General features: G+C 37.6%; 1 protein-coding gene across 3 annotated transcripts in view; it reads right to left on the reverse strand.

Moving 5' to 3' along the window:
- The window catches only part of Auh (AU RNA binding methylglutaconyl-CoA hydratase), a 157,472-nt gene extending 140,008 nt beyond the window's left edge, over positions 1-17,464 (reverse strand). For 2 of the 3 annotated variants that reach the window (XM_076836964.2, XM_076836963.2), the window contains exon 1: positions 17,196-17,463. In XM_076836964.2, coding sequence (XP_076693079.2) covers positions 17,196-17,427 — 232 coding nt within the window. In that variant the 5' untranslated portion in view covers positions 17,428-17,463. Of the gene's footprint in view, positions 1-17,195 lie in introns of all 3 variants that reach the window. The other variant, XM_076836965.2, reaches the window with a different exon arrangement.
- Between the last annotated feature and the right edge of the window lie 7,907 nt (positions 17,465-25,371).

The following is a 25,371-nucleotide window of genomic DNA, read 5'->3' on the forward strand; positions in this document are numbered from 1 at the left end:
AGAGCTTAATGTTCATTACTTTTAGGGAAGAACTTCATGACCCTTCAACTTATCTCTGTAAGCATCATCAAGATAAAATGTAACATTTTACTAAATTTTAAATCACTAAATCAGACACACTAGAGAAGGTTACTTATTAGTGAACAATTGGATTATAAGACAGTACTTAAAATGTGGCTTCATCACTTCAAGCATACAGTACACAGAAATAACAGCTAACAAAACCTTGTCACATATAAAAATTACCTGATCTGTTTTTCTGCTGATTTACCAGTTAACAGCTCACTAATGCTTTTTGTTATAATACATAATTCTCTTTATTTCAACCCCAGGCTTTTCTCCTGACTTCTGTCCCACACACTAAACCTGAGGGTATTTCTATTTTAAAAACCTATGAGCAATTCAAATTCAATCTATATAACACAAAGATCATCATCTTATAAAAATGGAGATCTCCCTCCTAACTCTCCTAATTCTATCAAAGACTATCACCAAATACAGTCCCCCACTCTAACTGCAGCAGATCAATTTCCTAAAAGCAATTCTTATGCATAGAATTCCTCTCTCCTTAAAATTTTTAATAATTTATTTCAAACTACATGAATTCAAAGACCATAAATGGATATTCAAAATCCTATGCAACCTGTACTCAGCCTCTTGTCTCCTGGGTAAGCACAAACTTGCACTATATATCAGCCCTTCTACTGGGCTGAATACGGTCCTTAGTTTTAACTGAGTAAAATGAAGACAATGAAATGTACACAAGTCTGTTCAAGAAACTGCAAAGCCGTTGTTTTAAGAATTCCAAATGATCTCAGTTGATGGAGAAAAACATGAGAACTGATATCTACGGCAGGCTGTGTGTTAAACACTGTGTGACCCTAAGTAAGTCTCAACAGGAATGACAATGGCTCCACTAACTGAGCACATTAGTATGCACCAGCACTGCTCCAGTGCCTTATCCCTGCTAATTCACATAATCCTCACAACCCAAGAGGTAGGCACTACTTTTATTCTCGGTTAACAGATAAGGAAAGACTTGAAGAGGTTAAGAACCTTTAGCCAGTAAGGAGCAATCAAACTCAACACTTCGATGAATATGGCTCACCATTCAAGCTTCAGTTTAGTAGCTAACTGTGAACATGAGATGTGTTCATTAAACTATACTGAATATGCATTTTGGTGCTCAGCCCTCAAGGAACTAGGGTCTAGGAGGGAAAGATAAACATTAATAATCAGCAGACTATATAATTCAAAATGTTGTATACACTACGAGTTGTATACAAGTGTTACTACAGATATGCTATATAGTAACTTATAGCCAGAACTGATATGGTCTGGGGACAAACGGAGATGGCTAACAAAACTTACCCACTATTTGAGGTGAGCTGAGAAGAATGCATTAAGGTGGGAAGGCCGGAATTCCAGGCAGAGGAAACACAGGAGAAGGCATAAATCAGTCCTGGTCCCATTTTTCCCACAGGAAAAAGCACAAACCAGTAACAGCCCACAGAGAGGAGAATGGAGAGGGCAGCACAAGACTCAGTGTCTTCAATGAGGGACTCGATGTCCCTTCAAGTCCTGCTAAAAATCTGGCCTTTATCCTAAGAACAAGGAGTAACCTCTGGAGCAGATATACACACACCTACACACACACACAAAACGAGAAAGGGGATCAGCCAGTGTGCAAAGGATAGAAGCTCAAGGCACACTCTGTAGTCCAGTCAGGAGATGTCAGGTTTGGCTGAGGCTGACAGTGGTAGAAATAAAGGGAACTGAAAGGATTCATGAGCTATTCAAGGTACCATTTAAAATGAGTCACTGACGACTGGATTAAGGATTAACTGAACTGAAGAGAAGTGTTGGGATTCCTGGCTTCAGCAAATGGACAGAAGGAAATGACATTTAATGAAATAAATCTATTAAAAATGACCAATGTGAGATCTGGAGGGGGATAAAGCTCCCGAGCTCAGTTTTGAATTAAAGGGAAGCTGAAATGTCTTTGAGGTAAGAACTCCAGGAGGAGAAGCTAAGAATGCAGACTCTGAGCTGGGGCTCAGATCCCAGTCTATCACTTACTAGCTATCTGATTTTGGGCAAGTTACTTAACCACTCTGACCCTCAGTTTCTTCATTAAGATACAAATAATTCCAAATGCCATGGAGACACATGGTGTGAGGACCAAATGATATGACACACGTAAAACAAACAGCACAACTGCCTAATTACTCTCTCTCCTTCAAGCACAAACATTTTTGGTGCATTAAGTACTCATGTTTTATCATAAACTTTGCTAGATACTGCTGATATCATTATTAAAAATTCCATCAAAATGCTTCTACCATAGTTAATTCCAGCAGTTTTTGAACTTTCATTATGAAATTGACGTTTTTACCATAATTTATGTTCCCTTTGTTCCATACTATATTTAGAGATTTTTTTTAAAGTATGTTTTAAGGAGCTTGCATTATCTATATACTTCATAGCAGGATAATAAAGGGAGCCTCCTAAAAATACATTAACTGAGAATCCCCGGACTACCACTCAATACTGAATATCATAAATCTCTGACAATATATGGGAAAATAATGTCCTTTTATAATAAGTTTCACCAATTTTCTGAACTAAAGTTGAATTAACTAAGTTAAATGTTCATTAGCTCTTTTATGAATTACCTATTTTTATTATTTGCCTATTAAATCATTTTCTTCCAGGACATGGTGTAATGTTCCACATTTTTAGGTCCTTCATTCTTTTTGGGGGGACCTGTAGGCTTTCAGGCATAGTTCTAGCACATGTTTTGGAAGGCTACTTGTTCTTGTGAAGGCTTTTATTTCTATTTCAGTTATAATTTCTAATCACATATTATAAGTATATGAAAAGTTTTGTGGTATCTTCTTTAGTATTTTCCCGGCAAATTTATGAACAATTAACAGATTTAATGAGTGATTATCTTCAATCTTCCAAGGACATGATCAATCATCATCTAGAAATGTTGGCAGTAACATTTTTCTGCTCCAGTAATGACTTAAATATCTCATTTCCTTCTCTTATCATTTTACTTCAACTAGAACTACAAAACGAATACAGACGATTTGCAAAGATTACAAGTTTCCTTATTTTATCAACATCTTTAATGAGAATGCTTCTGCCATTTCATCAATTGTTATGCTTGCTACAGATTTCTTCTACTGGCTTTTAACAAGTTGTAAAAATTTATTTCTAAGTTCACACTTGCTTTAAAAAAGGCCATTCAGGGTGTGACTGACTCTACTTTGTGTACAACCAGAGATATGAAAAATCGTGCTCTATTATGTGTAATATAAATTGTAATGCATTCTGCTGTCATATATAACAAATTTTTTTTTTAAATGGTTTTTCAGGCCACAATACAAAGAATGGATCAGAAAAAAGCAAGAAAAATGGACGAAGTTGGAGAAGATAATGCTAAGTGAAGATAGCCAATCCCCAAAAAACAAATGCCAAATGTTTTCTCTGATATAAGGAGGCTGATTCATAGTGGGGTAGGGAGGAGGAACATGGGAGGAACAGATGAACTCTAGATAGGGAATAGGGGTGAGAGGGGAAGGGGGGGCAGGGGGATAGAAATCTTGGTGGAATGTGATGGACATCATTATCCAAAGTACATGTATGAAGACACGAATTGGTGTGAATATACTTTGTGTACAATCAGAGATATGAAAAATTGTGCTCTATATGTGTAATATAAATTGTAAGGCATTCTGCTGTCATATATAAGAAAAATTAATTTAAAAAAGAATAAAGACATATCATACCTTCCCACCCACCCCACCCCACCCCCCAAAAAAAAGAAAACAAAAAACAAAATGCTTGGGTCCAGAAGAGATTTCAAATTTTTTCAGGATTTTAAAATATTTGCATATACATAATGAGATGTCTTCAGGACAGGACCAAAGTCTAATGTATGTTTCACATATACCTTCTATAAGTATTCTGAAGGCAATTTTACACACTATTTTTAGTTTGCCTGCATTTTGACTGCCATCTGTCACATGAGGTAGGGCATGGAATTTTCCATTCATAGCAACATGCCAAAAACTCTAAAGGTTACAAATTCTGAAGCATTTCAGATTTCAGATTTTCAGAGTACAGATGCTCAGTCTGTACTAGCAAACCAATCCAGATCCAAGAACTGTAGACCAAAAGCATAATAAGAGCTTTAGACATCATGATCAGGTGAGATTTATACCAAGAATGCAAGAGAAGTTCAACATACTAAAATCAAAGTAATACACTACATCCATAGAATAAAGAAAAAATTCTTAAAATCATATGATCATCTTAAGTAATGTAGAAAAAGCATATGACAAAGTCTAACTCTCTTGGATGATTATAAAATAATTAAAGCAACAACTAGTAAGAGAGAAACTTTAACTCAACCTGATAAAGGGCATTTATGAGAAACCACAGCTGACATCACCAGATTCAGCAATGAAATTGAAAGTCTTTCTCAAAGATCAGGAATGAGAAGAAGCCTTCACCACAGCCACATTAACATGGCACAGGAAGTTCTAGCCAAGTCAATTAGGCGAAAAGGAAAGAAAAGGAAACAGAAAATAAGTATCATACAAATCGGAAAGGAAGAAGTAATTCCCACTCATAAAGGACATAATCCTATAAGGAGAAAATCAGATCCACAAAAAAAACACAGCGCTAATAAAGGAATTCAGCAAAGTTCACATAATTACAGACTGACAATGAACAACCCAAAAATGAAATTAGAAAACACAATTTGCAACATCAAAAAGAATGAACTTGGAATCCCACTTTGCAGTCTAGCCTAAGAAGCCAGAAATTGTCACTCAATTCTAACAAAAAAAAAAAAAAAAACCTGAAGAAACTGAAAAAACAATAATTTATCGTAGAACTATGAGAAAAGAGAGGCCTAGCAGGACTAACTGCTGCCCCAAAAAATTAATGAGACAGAGAATTGTGGCTTGTCTGAGCAGAAGTTCAACGGTATAAACCTCAGTGCAGGGGTTGTAGCTCAGTGGCAGAGCACTTGCCTCACATGTGTGCAGCACTAGGTTCGATTCTCAGCACCGCATATAAATAAATGAATAAAACAAAGGTCCATCAACCACTAAAAAAAAAAAAAATAATTATATAAATAATATAAAATAAAAAGGCATAAATCTCCACAAGAACTACTGCTGAGGTAAGGAAACTGGAGCAAACTGCTGAAGTTTCATATGGACAAGTATGAGAGAGAAAAACTCCAGAGAAATCCAGTCACCAGCTAAGGAAAGATTCTTTGAGCTTCAGGATAGCACAACAGAAATCACCAAAACTGGAAAACAAAAAGAAAGAAAATGATACCAGATCCAAGAACTGTAGACCTAAAGCATAACACACACAATGAGAACTCCAGAAAGAAAAAGAGAGAAAAGAAAAAACTAACCAAGCTGGGTACGGTGGCATATACCATTTGAGGCCAGCCTTGGCAAGACCCTGTCTCAAAAAATAAAAAGGGCTGAAGATGTGGTCCACGTTTTACTGGGTTCCATCCCCAGTGCAAAAGATAAATATACATAGGCATAAATATACATATAATTACATATATTTGAAACTATAATGATCAATGATATCAAATTAATGACAGACACTGACCCACTGACTCAGGAAAGGCATAGAAGATCAGGAGGATGAATACCCAAAACACTGCATCCCAACACATCATTTTCAAATTCTAGAACATCAAAGACAAAGAAAAAAAATCCTGAAAGAGGTCAGAGAATCAAAATTTCAACTAAAAGGGGCAAAGAAAAAAATCATAGACAACTTATCCTCAGAAATGAGGTAAGCAAGAGGAGACTGGAGTGAAATACTGTCATGCCTATACCACGTGAGAACATTCTAGTCAATGACAGATCACATACACAACAGTGGTCCCACAGATTATAACTAATTTAAACTTTCCTGTCAGCTAGTGATGTCAAATCCATCCCAGTATTGCAGCACAATACATAACTCACATATTTCTGATGATTTTGACATAAACAAATCTACTGTGCCACCGGTCATATGAAAGTATAGCACATATAATTATGTATAGCAAATAAATTCTTGATAATAGTAATAAATGACTGCTACTGGTCTTTGTATTTACTATGCTATTTCTTTAATCATTATTTTAGAGTGCACTCCTTCTACTAATAGAATTTTGCTGTAAAACAGCACACTATGTTACAATGGCAGTAACCAGATATATCGCATGTTTAACACATCTCATGATTTCCATCAATTTTTCTCATGCTTAATTTAATCTCAAATTATTTTGTTCATCATGGCCCTAGGAACCACAAGCAAAATACACACACACACACACACACACACACACCCAATACATCCTATATAAACAGCAGGCTATGTAGGCTATAACATCAACGTTTATGTGCACTGTATGATGTTCACACAATGACAAAATTACCTAATGACATAGTTCTCAAAATGCATGCCCCATTAAGCAACACATGACTATAGTTAAAGTGTTGAGAGAGGGGAAAAAAAAAACTTCCCACTTAGAATTCTTAAAACTGTAAAAATATCCTTTGAAAGCAGAGCAGAAATAAGCCTTTCTCAGATTAAAAGAAAAAAAAAAGAATTTGAGGAAATATATTGCCAGTAGATCTGCCTGCAAAAATTATTAGAAGAAATTATTTATACAAGAAGTAAAATCAAGAACCAACAAATGGGATGGATCAAACTGAAAAGCTTCCTCAGAGCAAAGAAACAATCAGGAACATAAGAGAGAGCCTACAGAATGGGAGAGAATCTGACACTTCCACCTCAAATATAGCACTAATGTCCAGGATACACAAAAAACTCAAAAACCTAACACCAAAAACAAACCCAAGCAATAAATGGGCAAAGGAACTGAACAAGCACTTCACAGAAGAGATAAAAATGGCCAAAAAAGTATGTGAAAAAAATGTTCAACATCTCTAGTAATTAGAGAAATGCAAATTAAAACTACACTGAGATTCCAAGTCACTCCAGTCAGAATGGCAATTATCAAGAATATAAGTAAAAATAAATGTTGGCAAGGATGTGGGGGAAAAGGTACATTCAAACATTGCTAGTGGAACTACAAATTGGTGCAAACACTCTAGAAAGCAATATGGAGATTCCATAGAAAACTGGGAACGGAACCACCATTTGACCCAGTTATCCACTCCTTGATCAATGCAGAAAGGACTTAAAATCAGCATACTACAGTGATGCAGCCACATCAATCAATAGCAGCTCGATTCATAATAGCTAAGCTACGGAACCAACCTAGGTGCCCTTAAACAGATGAATGGATAAAGAAAATGTAATATACACACAATGGAATATTACTCAGCCTTAAAGAAGAATGAAATTATGGCATTTGCCAGTAAATGGATGGAACTGCAGACTATCATGCTAAGTGAAATAAGCCAGTCCCAAAAAACCATAGGCCAAATGTTCTCTCTGATATGCAGATGCTAAAACACAATGGTGGAGCAGATAGAAGTTCAATGAATTAGACAAAGGGAAATAAAGACAAAGGGGGGATGGGCATAGGAAAGACAGTAGAATGAATCAGACGTAACCTTCCTATGTTCATACATGAATACACGACCAGTGAAACTCCTCACTATGCACAACCACAGGATTGGGATCCCAATTAGAATAACTTATATTCTATGCTTGTATAATATGTCCAAATGCACTCTACTGTCATGGATCTCTAAAAAGAACAAATTAAAAAATAGAAAAAAATTTTTTTAGAGAGAAGGAAAATTATATAGGTCAGTATTCTAGATTTACATAAGAAAGTAAAAGCATCAGAGTAGGAATAAGGTAGAATTAAAAGCATTGTTTTTCTTATTTTAATTGGTCTAAGATAAAAATTTATTCAAAATAATAACAGCAACATGTTCAATTATGTGTGTTTATGTATAAGTAAAATGGAGAAAGGAATTAGCAATATTTTATTACAAAATACCCATGAATCTTGAAATAGCAGTGTTATCTGAAAATAGACTTGGATTACCTCTAAATGTATATCATAAACTGTAGGGTGATGCTGAATGTTTGCAAATGTTCATACAATAAAAACCTAGTGCCAGGCATAGTGGTGCATACCTATAATCCCAGCAAGACAGGAGGATCGAGAATTCAAAGCCAGCCTCAGCAACTTAGAGAGGCCCTAAGCTAGTTAATAAGAGGCTGGGGATGTGGCATGTGGCTCAGTGTAAGTACCCTGGGTTCAATCCTGGTACCAAAAATAAATAAATAAAGGCTTGGTCCCCAGGGTGGCACTATGAGAAGTGTTATGAACTTCTGAGAGGTAGGCCTTAGGTCACTGGGGGAGCGCTCTCAAGGGGACTGTCGGACCCTGCTCTCCATCTCTTTCCCTCCTAGTTCAGCAGGTAAGCAGTTTGCTCCACCATGCGCTCCAGAGGCCCAAAGATATGGGACCACTTGACCATGGACCTCCAAACCCTGAGCCAAACTAAGTCCTTTCTTTTTATAGAGTATTTCTAATGAGGGTATTAGAAAGTTATGTATTTATAGGATATACTAATAAGAAGCTAACTAATACTGGCAACACTATAAAAACTAAATATGCCAAAAAGAGGGGGGAACTGAATCACAGAAATGTTAATTAAAACCACAAAAGTCATAGGGCAGGAATGTAGCTCAGTGGAAGAATACATGCTTCGCATGCATGAGACTCTAGGTTCAATTCCCAGCAGTGGGAAAAAACACATACACACAAGGTAGAAGAAACAAGGCAAAAAGAGGAACACAGAACAAGGCAACAAATAAACAGCAATAATAAATATGGTAGATATTAATCCAACCATATCAATTAGAATGACAACTTAGCGATCTGAACCACTACCACTCTGAACAAAGACAGACTGTCAGGCAGACCAAGAAAAACAATATCAAAGTACACGTTGTCTATAAGACACCTCCTTAAAATATTTAAGATGCAAAGTAAAAGAGTAAAAGCAAATGTAAGGAGAAAGATATGCCATGATAACAATAATCAAAAGAAAGCAGGAACAGCTACATTAATTTCATAAAAAGCAGGCTTCATACCAAGGAAAAGTTACATGGGTAAAAAGGGGAGGGGTGCCACATAATGAAAAAAGAACACATTTTCAAAGAACTGAATATTTAGGAATAAATTCAAGAAAGTTCAAGACTGTATCCTGAAAACAACAAAACATCACTGAAAGAAATTAAAGACGACTTAAATAAATAAAAATATGTCCCATGTTCGTGGAAGATTTAATATTGGCAAAATGGCAATCAAACTGATCTCCATACCAAAATTCTAACTACCATTTTTGCAGAAATGAATAAGTTAATAGGCAAGGGACCAAGAACAATCAAAAATAATTTTAAAAAAGAATTAAGTTCAAGGACTTATACTTACTGATTTCAAAAGTTCTTTCAAAACTATAAAAAAACAGTGAAGTACTGGCATAAGGACAGACATACACATAAATCAGTGGAAACAAATTCAGAGTCCAGAAATAAACCCTTTTACTTACAAGTCAACTGGTCTTTGACAAGGATGCCAAGACAATTCAATGGCAAAAAATAAAAATAAAAAAAAGTTTTATCAACAATTGTAGTAGGAAAAGTAATTCTGACATGGAAAAGAAAAACATGGAGTTGAGCCCCTTCCTCACATCATATACAGCAATTAACTCAAAATGGATCAAAGATACAAATGTATGCTAAAACTATAAAATTATTAGAAATGTGTGTGTGTGTGTGTGTGTATGAGTGTGTGCATGTGTGCACCTTCACAATCTTGAATTACCAGGTAAATTTCATAATTAAGAAACACCAAAAAAACAAGTAACAAAAGAAAAAAAACTTGTAAGACTTTATTTAAAAAATTAAAAATCCACAGAATAGGAGAAAATATTTGCAAACTAAACATCTGATATGTTACCAGTAAGCAGTTCAATGGTTCCTCTAAAAAAAACATAAAATTATCACATGACATATGTTCAAACAAATAATCATACACAAATGTTCAAAAACATTCATAATATCCAAATAGTGGAAACAAAATGTGATGTATTGTCGGGAGCCATTCTCACACGTGACTGGGTGACTCCCGGTTAGGGTCTGAGGCGCTCTGACTGTGTCGGAGCTTTCCCGGCCCTCTCCTGTTGAGAGAACCTGTCCGTGTGGGGGTGTAACTGACCACTGACCCCGGAGGCCCAATCACTGACCCTGACCTTGGAGTGCGGCCCCCCCTTCAACCTTCATTGGATGGAATTCTCCCCTGAGTTTCTTGCTCCCCAATAAAAGGCTACTCCCTGGCGTGCTCCCTCTCTCTCTCTCCTGCTAGCCCTGAGTAATCCTTGCTGCCCTGCCGGGCGGTTAGAGGAGGGAACCAGAGAGGGGAGCCGTCTCGGACCTGGTCATAGAAAAAGGTAACTGAGTCTGTGTGTTTATTTCGATCTCACTAGCTAACTTTTATGCCAAGAACCTCATTAATGAAACCATTGCGCTGGCCGCGTGGTAGAATGTATCCATATGATGAAATATTACTCAGTCATAAAAAGAAATGAAGCTATGGCATGGAAAACCTTGAAAATACTAATCTGAAAAGCAGTCAGATTACCACCCCCCCCCAAAAAAAAATCCCACATATACCGTTCCATTTCTACAAAACATGTAGTATAGGTGAATCACTACCAGCAGAAAAAAGATTAGAGGTTTCCAAAGGCTAGAGGGGAGAAGGCAATCAGAAGACAGGGATGCAAAAGTTTGTAAACAAGTTTAAAGAAAGTATTCTGGAATTAGATAATGGTTGCAATTGTGCAACATGGTAGACAAACTAAAAACTACTGGATTATACACTTAAAAAGTTTAAAATGATAAATTTTGTATATGAATTTCATCTCAATTTACAAAAGGAAAAAAAAAGGGGTGAATATACTTAGGGAGACCAATCAAGACACTACTGCTGAGATCTATATAAAGTATGACAATTACACAGATTTCATCTGTAGTAGTCACAACAGGAAGTAGACTGATTCCAGAGACATAGTGAAGGTATTATCAACAAAAATGTTATCAGTAATATTATAAACACTGTTTATATTCAACGTGTAGATAAGGCATAACAATTATGATATAAATGAGTGTTATCAATGCCAGAAATTGGAAGGCAGAAGACAAACTAGAGCAGCAAACCTTCTCTTATCTTACATCAAAAGGAGGCCAGATATTGTCTATAAAAATTAATAATGTATGTTAACACAAATCAGAAAGATAGTAAATAAAATTATTGTTATTCACAGCAGAGACTCTAGATGTTTTAAAGTCTTCAAATTTGATAAAGGGACTGAAAGTGAAGTGGCACCTTTCTGTAATGCTGTCTTTTATATTTCACCATGGAAAAGTATATTTTTACTTCTAAGAATTTTGCCAACTTCAATAACCTCATTACTAACCATTACTAATAAATTATACAGAATAAGCCACTGAAAAGGACTGACCAAAAGAAGACCCTTTGATAACCACATATATAATCCAAGCCCCTGAAAATGTTACACTAAGTTGTAACAACCCACACTAAAAAGACATAATGATCCTATGATATTTGTGCATAACGGAGTATCAAATTATGTCAATTAAGAACTGAAAGAGGGGGCTGGGGCTGGGGCTCAGCATATGGCACTTGCCTGGCATGTGTGAGGCACTAGTTCAACTCTCAGCCACCACATACAAATAAATTTTTAAAAATAAAGGTCTATCAACAATTTAAAAATATTTTTTAAAAAAGAACTGAAAGAACTGCAAAGAGAAATAGACAAATCCAGAATTACAGCTGCAGATATCAACTCTCTGCTAAGTGACAGACAGAGCAGGCAGAAAATCAGGGTACAGCTGAACAGAATACCACCACTGATCAACTAAATGAAACTGAATAACAAAACTAGTTGAATATAGAATAACCCACAACGGCAGAATGAATATATGTTCTTCCCAAGCTCACAGAAACATTCACCAAGAAAGACCACATTATGTGCCAAAAACACACCTTAACAAATTTAAAAGAACAGAAATAATACGAAGTGTGCTCTCAGACCACCATGGAAAGAAACTAGAAATCAATAACAGAAATCTCAGCTCCAAATACTTAAGAGATTAAACAAGGCACTTCTAAATAATACATACATCTTGAAAAAAGTGTCAAGACAAAATTTAAAATATGTAGAAGTAAACAAAAATTTACTTATCAAAACAAATGACATGCAGCAGAGCTTACAGGAAAATTTATAGCATTAGACAAATAAAACTAAAATCAGTAATTTAAGCTTCCACCCTAAGAAACTAGAAGAGAAGCAGTCTGGCAAATGGCGCACACCTGTAATCCCAGCTACTCAGGAGATAGAGGCAGAAGGATTGCAAATTCAAGGCCAGCCTCAGCAACTGAGTGAGATACTCAGCATCTTAATGAGACCTTCATCTCAAAATAAAAAATAAAAGGGCTGGGGATGGAGCTCAGTGATAAAACACCCTGAGTTCAATCTCTAGTACCAAAAACAAAAATCAGCTAGAAGTAAAATAAATTGAAAATAAAATAAGCAGGAAAAAAATTCAAATAGCAGAAATCAATGAAAGTGAAAATAGGAAACCAAGACAGAAAAGTGAACAAACCAAAAGCTAGTTTGTTTGGTTTTTGTTTTGTTTTGTTTTGTTTTTTTCAGATCACTAAGTTGATAAGCCTCTAGCCAGGCATATTATAAAAAAGAGAGAGAAAATACAAATTACTGACCTCCCCCCATTAAATGCATAATAAAAGAAAGTTATAAACAATTTTATGACCACAAATTTGATAATTTAGATTAAATGGGCCAACTCCTTGGAAGATAAAATATAAATACAGACAAGGACAAACAGAACTGAAAAAGCCTATATCTATTAAAGAAACTGAATCGATAAGCAATAAGCTTCCAGAACAAAAGTATCAGAGCCAGAAAGTTTTGCAGGTAAATCCCACTATCAAAATATCAAGAAAATTATATCATAACTCTACAATCGCTTCCAAAAAACAGATGCAAAAGGAAAACATCCAAGCTCATTCTGTCAAGTTAGCATTATCCACATACCAAAGACAAAGACATTACAAGAATGAAAAACTAAAGACTACTCTCTCTCATAAACATAGACATAAAAACTCTCAAACAAAATACACTCTCATAAACACAGACACAAAGTTCTCAAACAAAATATAAGCAAATCAAATACAACAATCTATAAAAAGAATTTTATAACACAATTAAATAGAATTTACTGTAAGTCTGGATCAGTATTTGAAAATCATTTAGAGGAAGTTATCACAACAATAGGCTAAATAAGAAAAACCACGATTATCCCAATATGACAGAAAAAAACATTTGACAAAATTCAACTCATAAAAACACTCAACAAACTACAAATTTGAGGAAGTTTCCCAACTGATAAAGGGAATATACCAAGAAAAAAAAATTACTAACATCATAACTAATCACTAACATCAATGCTCCCTCCCCTCTCCTCAGCAAGATTAGGGACAAGTATGTTTGCTCTCGGTATTTTTATTCCACACTGTCATGGAGGCTCCAAGAATATAAATCAGGCAAGAGAAAGAAACACTCACACTGAGAAGAAAGGAGTAAAATTACCTTATTTGCAAATAACATGATCTTATAGACAGGTATTATTAAGAAATTCACTAAAAAACTATTAGAATAAATGAGTTCATCAAAATTGCACAAGATTAATTATACAAATTAATTATACAAATATCAACTGTTTCTATATACTAGCAATGAGCAATCTAAAAATGAAATTAAAAAAACAATTTCATTTACAAAAGCATCAAAAAGAAAAAAATACTAGGAATAGACTTAAAAGTAGACAAACCTACTGAGAGAGAAAATAGATAAACATTGTTTTAGGACCAGGAGACAGAGGCTGAATGAAGAGTCATTGCCAAAGACAATAGGGTTTATTTTTATTTCGATTTAAAATGAGTTCTAAAATTGGATTGTATTGATAGTTATAACATAACTGAATACACTAGAGCAACTATCCATTTTGAATATTTAATGGTATGCTATTTGAATCATTATTTCAATAAAAAGTAAAAAATATATACATATATCAATATATCTTTACTTTTTATTTTTACATAAAAAATATCAAAATATATTTTTTAAAACAGAAAAAACACGAAATGAATCAACCTGTTAAAAAGAAAAAGAAAGATGGACATTATTACCCTATATAGGTGGATGATTACACTACTAGTGTGACTCTGCATCATATTCAGCCACAGGAAGAAGTTGTGCTCCATTTGTGTACAATGTGTCGAGATGCATTCTACTGTCATGTATAACTAATTAGAAAAAATTTAAAAAGAAAAGGAAGTGGAAATAGGAAAACCAATTACAGACCTCTGTAGCATAGGGAGACCAACTACAGATCTCTGTAGCAGTCCATGAGGCTGGCTTAGATAACATAGATAAAGAAGAACATGGAATATTTCAGACACTTAGTAAGACATGACAATCTAAATGTCATGACTGAAGAAGTAGGTATCATGAATGACTCTGCACTATACATTTGCTTATTTGCCCTATTTTTGCTAGAAGTTATTCCAACAGGTTTACCAAGATCTTTGAAATGGTCACAATTATAGAAGCTTGCCACACTGGGAGAAGATTCGTAGGGAAAAAGGAAGGATCATTCCAGGAGGTGTTTGCAGAAACCACGACACAGAATACAGCAGAAGAAGCTAAAAGTTAAGGGAGATGGACTGTAAAGGCCCAATGGCTGAGAAGGACTTGCAGGCAATAGGGAGCAATTAATGGTTTTTAACTGAGCAGAGGATGATTCTTAGCTTTAAAAAAAGGCAACCCCAACAACAATATGAAGAATAAACTGGGAAGGGAAATTACTGAAAGCCAAAAGACCTATGAAAAAGGCCCAGGAAGAATCTCTGCAAGCCACGACTACTGCTCTAAAACTGTGTAGGATGAACAAGAATGAAAGAAATAACCACTAAAGAAACTTGGAAAAAGCCAGGCGCAGAGGCGCACGCTTGTAATCCCAGCAGCTCAGGAGGCTGAGTCAGAAGGACCAAGATTTCAAAGGCAGCCTCAGCAAGATAAGACACTAAGTGGCTCAGTGAGACCGTGTCTCTAAATAAAATATAAAATAGGGCTGGGGATGTAGCTCAGTGGTCGAGTGCCCTGAGTTCAATCCACGGTACCAAAAAAAAAAAAAAAAAGAAAGAAAGAAAGAAAAAGAAATTTTAAAGAAACTTGCTTAGATAGCTGGAACCCTGCAACAAATTACAAATATGGAACCCTGACAACAGAGGAAGTTTCACATATTCTGCACCTACCCAACCTAAAGGTCTACAAGAATAGTTTAGGGCTTCTCTGACCTAGGAGAATTCTCAGTCATTAAAGGCCACTAACAGCATCAAATTTTGAACTTCTCTCTGTAAGAAAGGCTGCAGGGACACTCCTTTGGGTGTAATATCCTTGACTTCACAGTTCTTTGCACTACCTATTACTGGTTCAGTGGTAAATCAAAGCACAACATAAATAACATAAGCTAAGACTACGTCATTCTTGCCAATCCTCAAAGGAGGCTGGGTCAGTTTTCTCAAGAAAGAAACCAAGATGTCCTAGTAGTTGACATTTACATTTGGATAAACTAAAAACATAAAAATTGTATTTTATGCTAATATTTTCTCTTTTTGTCCACTCTGGATCCTAACTTAAGGCATACCAGATGTTCAGTGCAAATTTATTTTCAACATGCATTTATCAAAAAACATACAGAATACACTGTACTTGCAATCATCTTTGTATCTAACAAGCTGTCAGTACATCAAGTATAACTGAAATCCCAACACAACCAAGTTTACCCCAAAGACTTTGCATTCATGGCTCTAAGGACCCCAGGGCCAGTGCAGTCTTCCAGCTGAAATTGTTACTCTTCTTCCTGCTACACCACACTATAACTACATATGCCTCATGATATTTCCCAAATATACTTTACATGTTCACATCTCCAATTCTTTGATCATTCCTTTGTTTCTGTCTGGAATAATAAACAAGAAATAAAGTAGTTCTACATACTCCTGAGCACCTATTATGGGATAAATATTTAGTGGGCAATGTATGTTAACAATTTCATCTAATCTTCATAACAGCCTTAATAGAGTTGGTATCGTTTTTTCCTTTTTTACACATGAAATAGTTGAGGCACAGAAAATTTCCCAAGAACACTCACTATGCATTGCCTATTTAAAAAAAAAAAAAAATGCCTTGGAACCACTTTCAAGTGGCAAAAACCCTGCAGGTATTATAGCACTGTGCTCTCACCAAGCCTTTTAAGTTAGCATCACCTGATCTCCTTTACTATACCAGGAGCTTCTTAAAGTCAGCAATGACTTACTCGTTTTCACTTCTGCTTTACAGATTATAGGTGCTCCATAAACATGTCAAAATTAAAGGACTGGTCCTGTCTAACATGGGCAATATAATATTCACAATCCCTTTAGTTTTTCCCAACACTGCAAATTAAAGGAAGGAACTTTATCAGTGTTTCTTCATGTTTTCCCTCCTCCGGAGCCTCCCTCCCTCTGTAATATATGGCGAATGTGTCTTTCGCCTCTTTAACATAGGTGCTGCAAGAGGAAGATCAATATCATCCAGATAAGTGCCCCCAGGGCTTAACAAGTCAAAATGTGCTCAAAATTGCTTAACTGGAGCAGTCCAAAAACAAACTTTTCTGAGACAATATGGACACGAGGGAAAACGGCTTCAAATTTAAGATGATTCAGAATAAAAGGCATTCAAACTGCAGCTTCTCCAAATCTACCACTGATACCTGAGTTGACAGAATGCCATTACACAGCAAAAGCCAACACCTGGAACCGCGGACTAAGCACCCGGCGTGCTGACCTTGGCGGCCTCCGGGCCTTCGCGCAGAGGGGCTCCGCTCCGGGAGCGGCTCGCCAGACCCGTGCGGCACTCGGCCCTGGGGTGCACACTGACCCGGCCCCGCGGACGGAGAGTGCCCGGGGCCAAGCCCGCGGGCCTCCGGTGGGTCGCGGTCCGCCCCCGCGTCCCGCTCACCTCGGTTCTCTTCCTCCAGGTGCCGCACGCGCAGCTCGTCCTCAGTCTTCGCCTCAGAGCTGTATCCCCTCCTCTGGGAAGGACCCCCGGCCCAGACCGCCGGACCCTCCCGCCGACCCGCCCCCGAGCCGGACAGCCTCCACCCGGGGCCGAGCCACGCGCGGCAAGCAGCCACCAGGCGGGCACGGCCGGCCTGCAGGGCACCCCAAGCCCCGGGTGCCGCAACCGCCATGTTGTCTGTTTACGGCGTGGGTCTGCGGCTGCCGCTCCGCCCCCACACGGCGCCAGTGCGTCTGCGCACGCACTCGGCGTTCTGCCCTGAGGCCTGGCCCCGCCCACGCCGCCCGCGCTGGCGGCCGGCCCACCCAGCAGCCTCTCGCTAGGCCCCGCCCCCTCCACCGCCTCGCTCCGCCCAGGCCCCGCCCCTCGTTCCCTCCCCCAACCCAGCTCGGTTAACTGAGCTCGCCAGGTACTACTACCACGCACCGCCTTCATTCCCTCACTGCAGGTTAAAAGGGTTGTTAGCACAGGAGAAAGTAGTTTCCTGAAATTATGGACTAGTTAAGGGGAGCATATTCTGAACCATCATTTTCCTACCTCCCTGCACTCTTGGGCCTGTGCCGTGGAATCTTTGCATTAAGTAAGCTGCGCAAGTGAATTCAAATGTTCTGTCTCCTTAAATTTGGCTGGAAGGTGTGGCAGGTCATTGCAGTGTGGGATACTGCTTTACTCCTGGGTTCAGAGCTGTCGGTTAAACGTGCTTGATAAACCTACGGGTGGTTTTATTACACGGTGCCTGGGAAGGAGGTGAGAACAGCAAGCAAGCCCACCATCTCCTGCAGGTAGAATGACCCTTCTGGAGACCTGGGTCCTTAGAAGAGTTCAACCTCTCAACGAAAGGTGTTTGGCCAAACCGTAAGCTGAGGTGGAATTCAGAACAACTCTTCTAGAAACTCCAGATAGCAATTTTGTGTAGGTTCTCATCAAAGCACCTTTTCTGAGAATTTTCTACTGCCTAACTTTTTTCAGATCTCAACCTGGAAAGTCTATATTTAGGAAAACTATTTGTTAAATGTACTGCTGTTGAGTATATTCCTATTGCCACACAAATTCTGGTCTTATACATTAGGTTTTTTAGTCCTGAACGCAAGTTCCTCCAGTGTTACACCTGCCAGTTGAATGAATTTGCTACCTCTTCTGTAGGAATGACATTGAGAGCACCTTTCACTGTGCCTTTTGTAAAGTGACATATGGGGAATTTCTCTTGCCGGTTAAAATAAGGAAAAACTTGGCTTCCTTTGTATCTTTCCTCTTTTCTAATAATTAATATTCACTTTGCTAGGTGTTGAGATTTTTATTGTTATAGTTTCTCTCTAATTTGGTTTTGAGGTCTTTCTGGTGAGCTGGACTGAAAATCTGGAGGACTCAGGCTAACCAGCAGAGGAGAAAGGGGGGGGAGGGGAGGGGGAGGGGAGGGGAGGGGAGAGGACCAGTAGGTCTAAAGCCTTTTGAATAACCAATAAAAAAAAAAAAAATCTATTAACTTGAAAAAAAAAAAACAAAAAAAAGGCCTTTATCAGGTCCAAGGCATTATTCAGGCAGTTTCCAAATAGAATTCCAGTTGACCAGTATAGCAAACAGATGCTAGGGCCACCCTGTGACTGCATGGTGGTCACTGTGGTATATCTGCATAGTCGATGTGGGTTATGGGAGTTAGGGGAGAGGTAAGGAGACTAAGTGTAGCTATACCATAGGGAGCTGGTCACCAGGAAGGTATAAGGCAAATATCTGGATTTACCACACTGAGAAACTGGAAGATGGAGAACTGGAGTCTGAGCCCTGATTCTGGTATGAGAGGGTTGAACATTAAAAATGGCTGACAAACAACAAAATTATAAGAATTTTTAGAATTTACTATGCTAGAAAACTAAAATATATATATTCACATTTTATATGAGGTCTCTTTGTTGCCCAGTCTGGCCTTGAACTTGAAATCCTCCTGCCTCAATCTCTCAAGTAACTGAGTTTATAGGCATTCACCACAACACCCAGGGGAAACTCAAATTTTATTTACAACTCAATTGCAATTATTGCAATTATTTCATTACTTCTATTGGTCTCTAATTGTTTTGGAATTTTTATGTTGGTTCTTCAATAGATTGTGAATTTTTAAAAAGGAGTTAAACAGAGGACTTGGCACAATGCTATTTAAAATAATATAACCTCAGATGTGACTGATTAGGACAAACACAGAAAAATAATCATAAATTGATTGGATTATATAAGAAAAATAGGAAAGACTACCAGTATTTCAGTGGGTTCTCTTCCCTATCATTTGTGATTTTTTTCCTTATTTAGAATAGTCATATCATTATCCCAGGTCTGTAACAAAAATTGATTCTATTTTATCTTATTTTATTGGTACTAGGAATCAAGCAACCCCTGAGCCTTGCACATGCTAGGCACATGCTCTATCACTGAGCTATGCCCACCCCCAGCCCCCAAAAAAATTCTTCTTCAAATTAGTGCAAGTAACTGACATCACCATGACCATCACAGCCTGTCAAGAATAACAATAGCGAACTGTCAAAGGCAGAACTTTAACATATTCCAGATCAAACCAGACCCATAATTACTTAATTTTTGAGACATTAGTAAGATATATTTAAATATTTCATGCTTCCATTTCTTCATCTACAGAACAGCTAGTGTAATATCTACTTCAACTTATGAATTCTTTAACTTCAATTTATTCATTATATAATAATGACTATGCTCATTTTATTTGCTTAATAAGAGTGTAGTGCACTCGACACCAGGAAATGAAAACAGAAGAGATAATATTAGCTACCATTTACCAACTTCCTTTTTCAGTCTATTCAGTCTGTCTTAAAAAGAAAACTTTGAAGATGGCATTATTATCCCAATTTTTATAGATAAGGAAACTTAGGATAAGTTCCTTACCAAAGCCCACAGTTTGGAAGCCAAGGAACTGGAATTTAAATCCCAATATATCTGACCCCCAAATCCCTTGTTTTTAATCATTGTTTTGCACAGCTTTTGATAAATGTTAAGGCATTCAATATAATTTAATTCCTTCTGGTTCCTTTTCACTTTAGTAAAAGACTGTAGAGTATGAGGCACAAATGTGAGTATCCATTTGGAAAAGAAAGCTAGGGCTGGGTGTTTGAAACAGCAAGAATGGAAAGGCTGAGGTCTTTGGAGTATCACACCTGATAATTTACTAAACTAAATTCAGATTTTTACCATCTCCTTATAAGATTGAGATCTTTGCCTCCATCCATCTCTTGGTTAACAGATCTGTCACATCTCTGATGTGTGATGGCACTGAGCTCCAGGAGTACAGCCTGGCGCACAGAGCATTCATTACTAAACAATTCTGCTGCCAAGGAGAGCAGGGATGTCACCTGTAAAATGAAACCATTATCAGGGAACTGCCGACCACAACTGCAGAGACACACATAGCTGAACTAAATAGAATGGGAGCAATAAAGCAGAACTATGAACTTCTTAAAAATGAGAGCATACTTTGAAACTATTTTGTCCGAACAATAAAAGAAGTAATATATTAGTTAGCACAAAGATGGGCAGCTATATTAAAGATACCCATGAATGCAATTGTTCAAACAAGGAACTGTTAAAAGTCCAGGAATAGTCTTAGACATGGGATTTACATCTCGGGTCTAAGGTGACACTCCCTGCCACTATCAAGATGGGGCAGCTTTACTTCCCACGGTGAACTTAGGCTTAAAATATTACAAGAAAATTTTCAGAAATAAACAATTCATAAGTTTTAAACTACAAGCTGTTCTGAGCAGCTTGATGAAATCTTGTGCCATCCTATCCCATCCCTCCAGGACATGAATCATCCTTTTTCCCAGTGTATCCATGCTGCATATGCTACCCTTCCGTTAGTTACTTAGTAGCCATCTCAGTTATCAGATTAACTGACACCATATAGCAGTGCTTGTATTCAAGTAACCCTTATTTTCTTAGTAATGCCCCAAATTGCAAGAGTATTGATGTTGACAATTCAGATATGCCAAAAAGAAACTGTAAAATGCTTGCTTTAACTGCCATTACAAGTCATTACAAGAAGGAGAAATTTACAATAAGATATTTTAAGAAAGAGAGATCACATTTACTTAACTTTTCTTACAGTATATTGTAATTATCCTATTTTATACTATTGTTAATCTCTTACTGTGCCTAACCACACACAGAGAGAGAATCTGGTAGAGTCCATAATTTCAGGCATCCACTGGAATCTCAGAATATATCTTCTGTGGATAAAGGAAGACTATTATATGTTCTATCAAGGGAAAGACTTAGAAAATGGCATATGTCCCTTCCTCTAACATTCTACTGACCACACAAGCAGCAAGGTGGGGCTAAAAAATATGCCCTATCACTGGGCCACACACCCAGCTACAAGTTGATTAGTATGTGCAAAGAAGATTACAGATATGTGAGAACACAATCTACCATAGAGTTTGTCTTTTTTATTTTTACTTTTAAATAAAACTTTCATGAGTCCTAAGATAAAGTTTTATAGTTCCAAAGTATGATAGGTTTCACAAGAAATAGCAGGAACTACATACAAACTGAAAGCTCTCTTTTCACATGAGCTATCTGGAAGTTATTGCTAAGCAAATCTTCAGAATGGAAGAATAAAATGAAATATGAGTCTATGGGTTGTTTACATTTGACTATTGCAACATATTAAACCTGAATAGTTCTATGGGATTTTGTCATCTACATGTACTACATTATAGAACTATGAGAAACAGTTTCAAAGGTCTGTATTCACATAGCTAATGATCAAAAGATGACAGAAAAACCTACATAAGGTTGTGTTCAAGGTGACATAGTTGCCGTCTCATGTTCTGTAAATCTCCTTAAGTTTTAAATAGACACTTTAAAGTTCTATAACTTAAACACACAAAGAAAACACAGTACATTTCAAAAAGAATGCAAAATTGTACTCATACTTCGGTCCCAAAATAAAAATTAAGAGAGCACCATCTTTATTTCTTTGGGTATTATTTTAATGCTGTTATTATTTCTAGATTTTCCGTAAGGTCCTGTTACTAGCATATGTTTTTATAACACAACTCTGAACTGTATTTACCCAAAACAATTCTGATCCTGTTATGGTTTAGGTTATAAGGTGTCCTCCTGCCGCAGTCTCTGGCTGGGCACAAATCACAAGTCTCCACACAGCTTGTAGATTCGAACAGCAATTCTTTATTCCCGAACTCACACCGGCCGTCTACAAACACGTTCTGGGGGAATCCACGTTCTCTGCCCAAATCCACTCTCTTCCCAAATCCACTCTCTGCCCAAATCCACTACTCCTGGGCTTCTGTCTCCCAAAATATACTGTCTGACCCTAAGAACTCAAGAGGAACTCAGCAGCAGGATACGCCCTATTCTAAAGGGGGAACACCCTAATCTCCTATTATGCTAAACTGCCCTATTCTAAAGGGGGAACACCCTAATCTCCTATTATGCTAAACCGCCCTGGTCCTTGAGCAAGGTCACCTTTCAGAAGTCCTTCCACTAGACAGCATGGGAGTAAGCTGGCAAGGAGATTGTCATACCTACTTGGCTGATGGCTCCCAGCATCCTCCAAAAGCTTTTGTATCAGACAATGCAAGAATTTTAAAGGATGAAATAATTGATTAGTTTATGAGAGTTGTAAACTATTCAGTGGATTCATACTCTAGGAATTAACCAGGTGATAACAATAGGCAGGTAGGGTATGTCTGGAAGAGATACATCACTGGGGGCATGCCTTTGAGGTTTATATTGTGTCCCTGATAAGCAGAGCTCTCTCTCTGCTTTAGGGTTGCTGTGTCCTGGGCCACTTTCTTCCACCATTCCCTCCCACCATGATGTTCTGCCTCATCTCAGGTCCAGAACAATGAAGTTTGCCATCTGAAACCTCTCAAATTGTGAACCCCAAATAAACTTTTCCTCCTATATGTTGTTCTTGTCAGGTCTTTTGGTCACAGTGACAAAAATATTGACTAAAACAGAAATTGGTACCAAAAACTGCAGTACTTTCTGTGATTTTCCTGACCATATGTTCAGAAGCCTTTGGAGCTATTGTAGAGGGAGGAATTTTGAAAAGTTTAGAGATGCAAGCTGGAAAAGTTTTAGAATATTTTAGGAGCTTGATAGTGAATACTATTGGGAATTCAAAAAAAAAAAAAACAGACTACTGATAGGACTGTGGATAATAAAGACAGGGCTCATGAAGTTTCAGAGGAAGAGGAGGACTCTATTGGAAACTGGACTAGAGACCATTCATGTTACATTCTGGTGAAAAAAAATAAATAAAAATTGTCTACATTTTGCATGTCTTGAGACTTTGAGACTAAATTTAAAGGTAATGGACTAATCAATCAACTAACTAATTAACTAATTAATCTGGTGAAGGAACTTTCAAGGAAGCATAACCTTTAAGTGGTGACATGGATATTGCCAGAGGCTTTTAGCCAAGTTTAATGTGATACTCAGAATCAGAAAGCAAAGCAAAAAACTTAGGTATGTTGGGAAGAGGATTATTATGAATAAAAGACACTCCTCTCCCCCTATAACAAGAAATTCCAAGGGAATTTCCAGTTTCCAGTTACCAAATATAAATTTCTTACTGTACCATAATATTACAAACCTTATGATGGGCGTCTTCTCCAGAACCTCTTTTCACCTAATCTGAATTCATATAGTCTCTGATTTAGGATGATTCACATTATAATTTTTTGACTTGACAATGGTGTGAATGCCATTCACTTTCAGGAGAAATTGAAATCATAGAAGGTCTTTTATTAATGATTTTTATTTTGAAACTGCCTTTCAAGAACATGCACAGACATACAAAGAGAAATACACAACCTTTCTTGTCATCCAACTAAAAAGCACCATTTCTCATCTTCCTTTCCATAAAATTCCCCTGTTACCAACTGATAAGGAAATAGATTTGAGTTTCTAGGTCCTGGGATCCTTGACTGTCAGCAGTGCAAAAAAAGCTCTTCTTAATGAAAGATGCAAGATTGGACAGCTGCAAAGAAATGACAGTGAAGGAGACCCCAGGATGCTGTGGAGCTCGCTGACTCACTTCGGAGAGGAGGGATGGGAATCTTCTGTGTTTCCAGCTGATGGATTCCCTGATGTGGTTAAGACATTCTCAGGGACACTATACCCCTACTTACTGTAAGGCAGGCCCAAGGTGGCAAAAGTTAGGGTCCCTTGCTGAGGCTTCCAGGGGGCTATGTTTAATATTAGCTAAAGTCACAGACACTGTGATCCAGTGCATGTGCTCAAGGTCATAACACTTTCTTGTGAGTATGCACTCATAATGCCTTAACCTGTTGGCATTGGCCCTTCTTTGTCTGGCCTGCACATAAAAAAAGAACTATGGAAATACCCAGAAGGCTGAAGATTGGAGACCACAGGGCAGCCACCGCCTCCAAATAAAGCATGTGTACCATCTCCCCCCCCCCTCTTAAAAAAATAAAAAGCTTTTTCTTTTTCTTTTGGCAAACTCTACTGTTCTTTGAGCATCAGGGAGCAAGTCCTCACTAGATAACAAAATCATGCATGGAATTTGAATTTGGATCTTTTCCTATGCTAGCAATATGCAGCACTACCCACTCTTACGATATTGGGCAACAACAGTGTTGATGTGCAGTTCCCAGTCATTCACACCATTAGGAAGGTGGACAACTGGGGTTCTGCAATATAATGCTGCTAGGCTAGGATATTCAGCAGGTTAGATGCATTAAATGCATTTTTAACTTACAGTGGGCTCATGGGGACATGGTTCATCACAAGTGAAAGGTCTGCTTACTTTTGCAATAATATAATATTCTCTCCTGGTTGGAGCACCTCTGGGATGAGAAGTACCCATAAAATTCTAAGATTCAGGGACCCACTTGTTATTCTTTACCCCTCTTAGGTTGTAACGTACATAGTGTCTCCCTTATATCTCTCCCAAACAGGTAAATAGAGTCCCTGCTCCGTCAGGGGATAGCCAGAAGTCTATAGTTCAGCCCTCTCCTGTTATGGTCCTGGGGTTCATTGTTCCCAGCCCCTTAAGCACTTGTTCAGTGGGTGGTAATTCTGTTCTATAACTCCGCTCTTGTGCAGT

Source organism: Callospermophilus lateralis, chromosome 17 (assembly GCF_048772815.1).
Source record: "Callospermophilus lateralis isolate mCalLat2 chromosome 17, mCalLat2.hap1, whole genome shotgun sequence".
In the NCBI taxonomy this organism is placed as follows: domain Eukaryota; kingdom Metazoa; phylum Chordata; class Mammalia; order Rodentia; family Sciuridae; genus Callospermophilus; species Callospermophilus lateralis.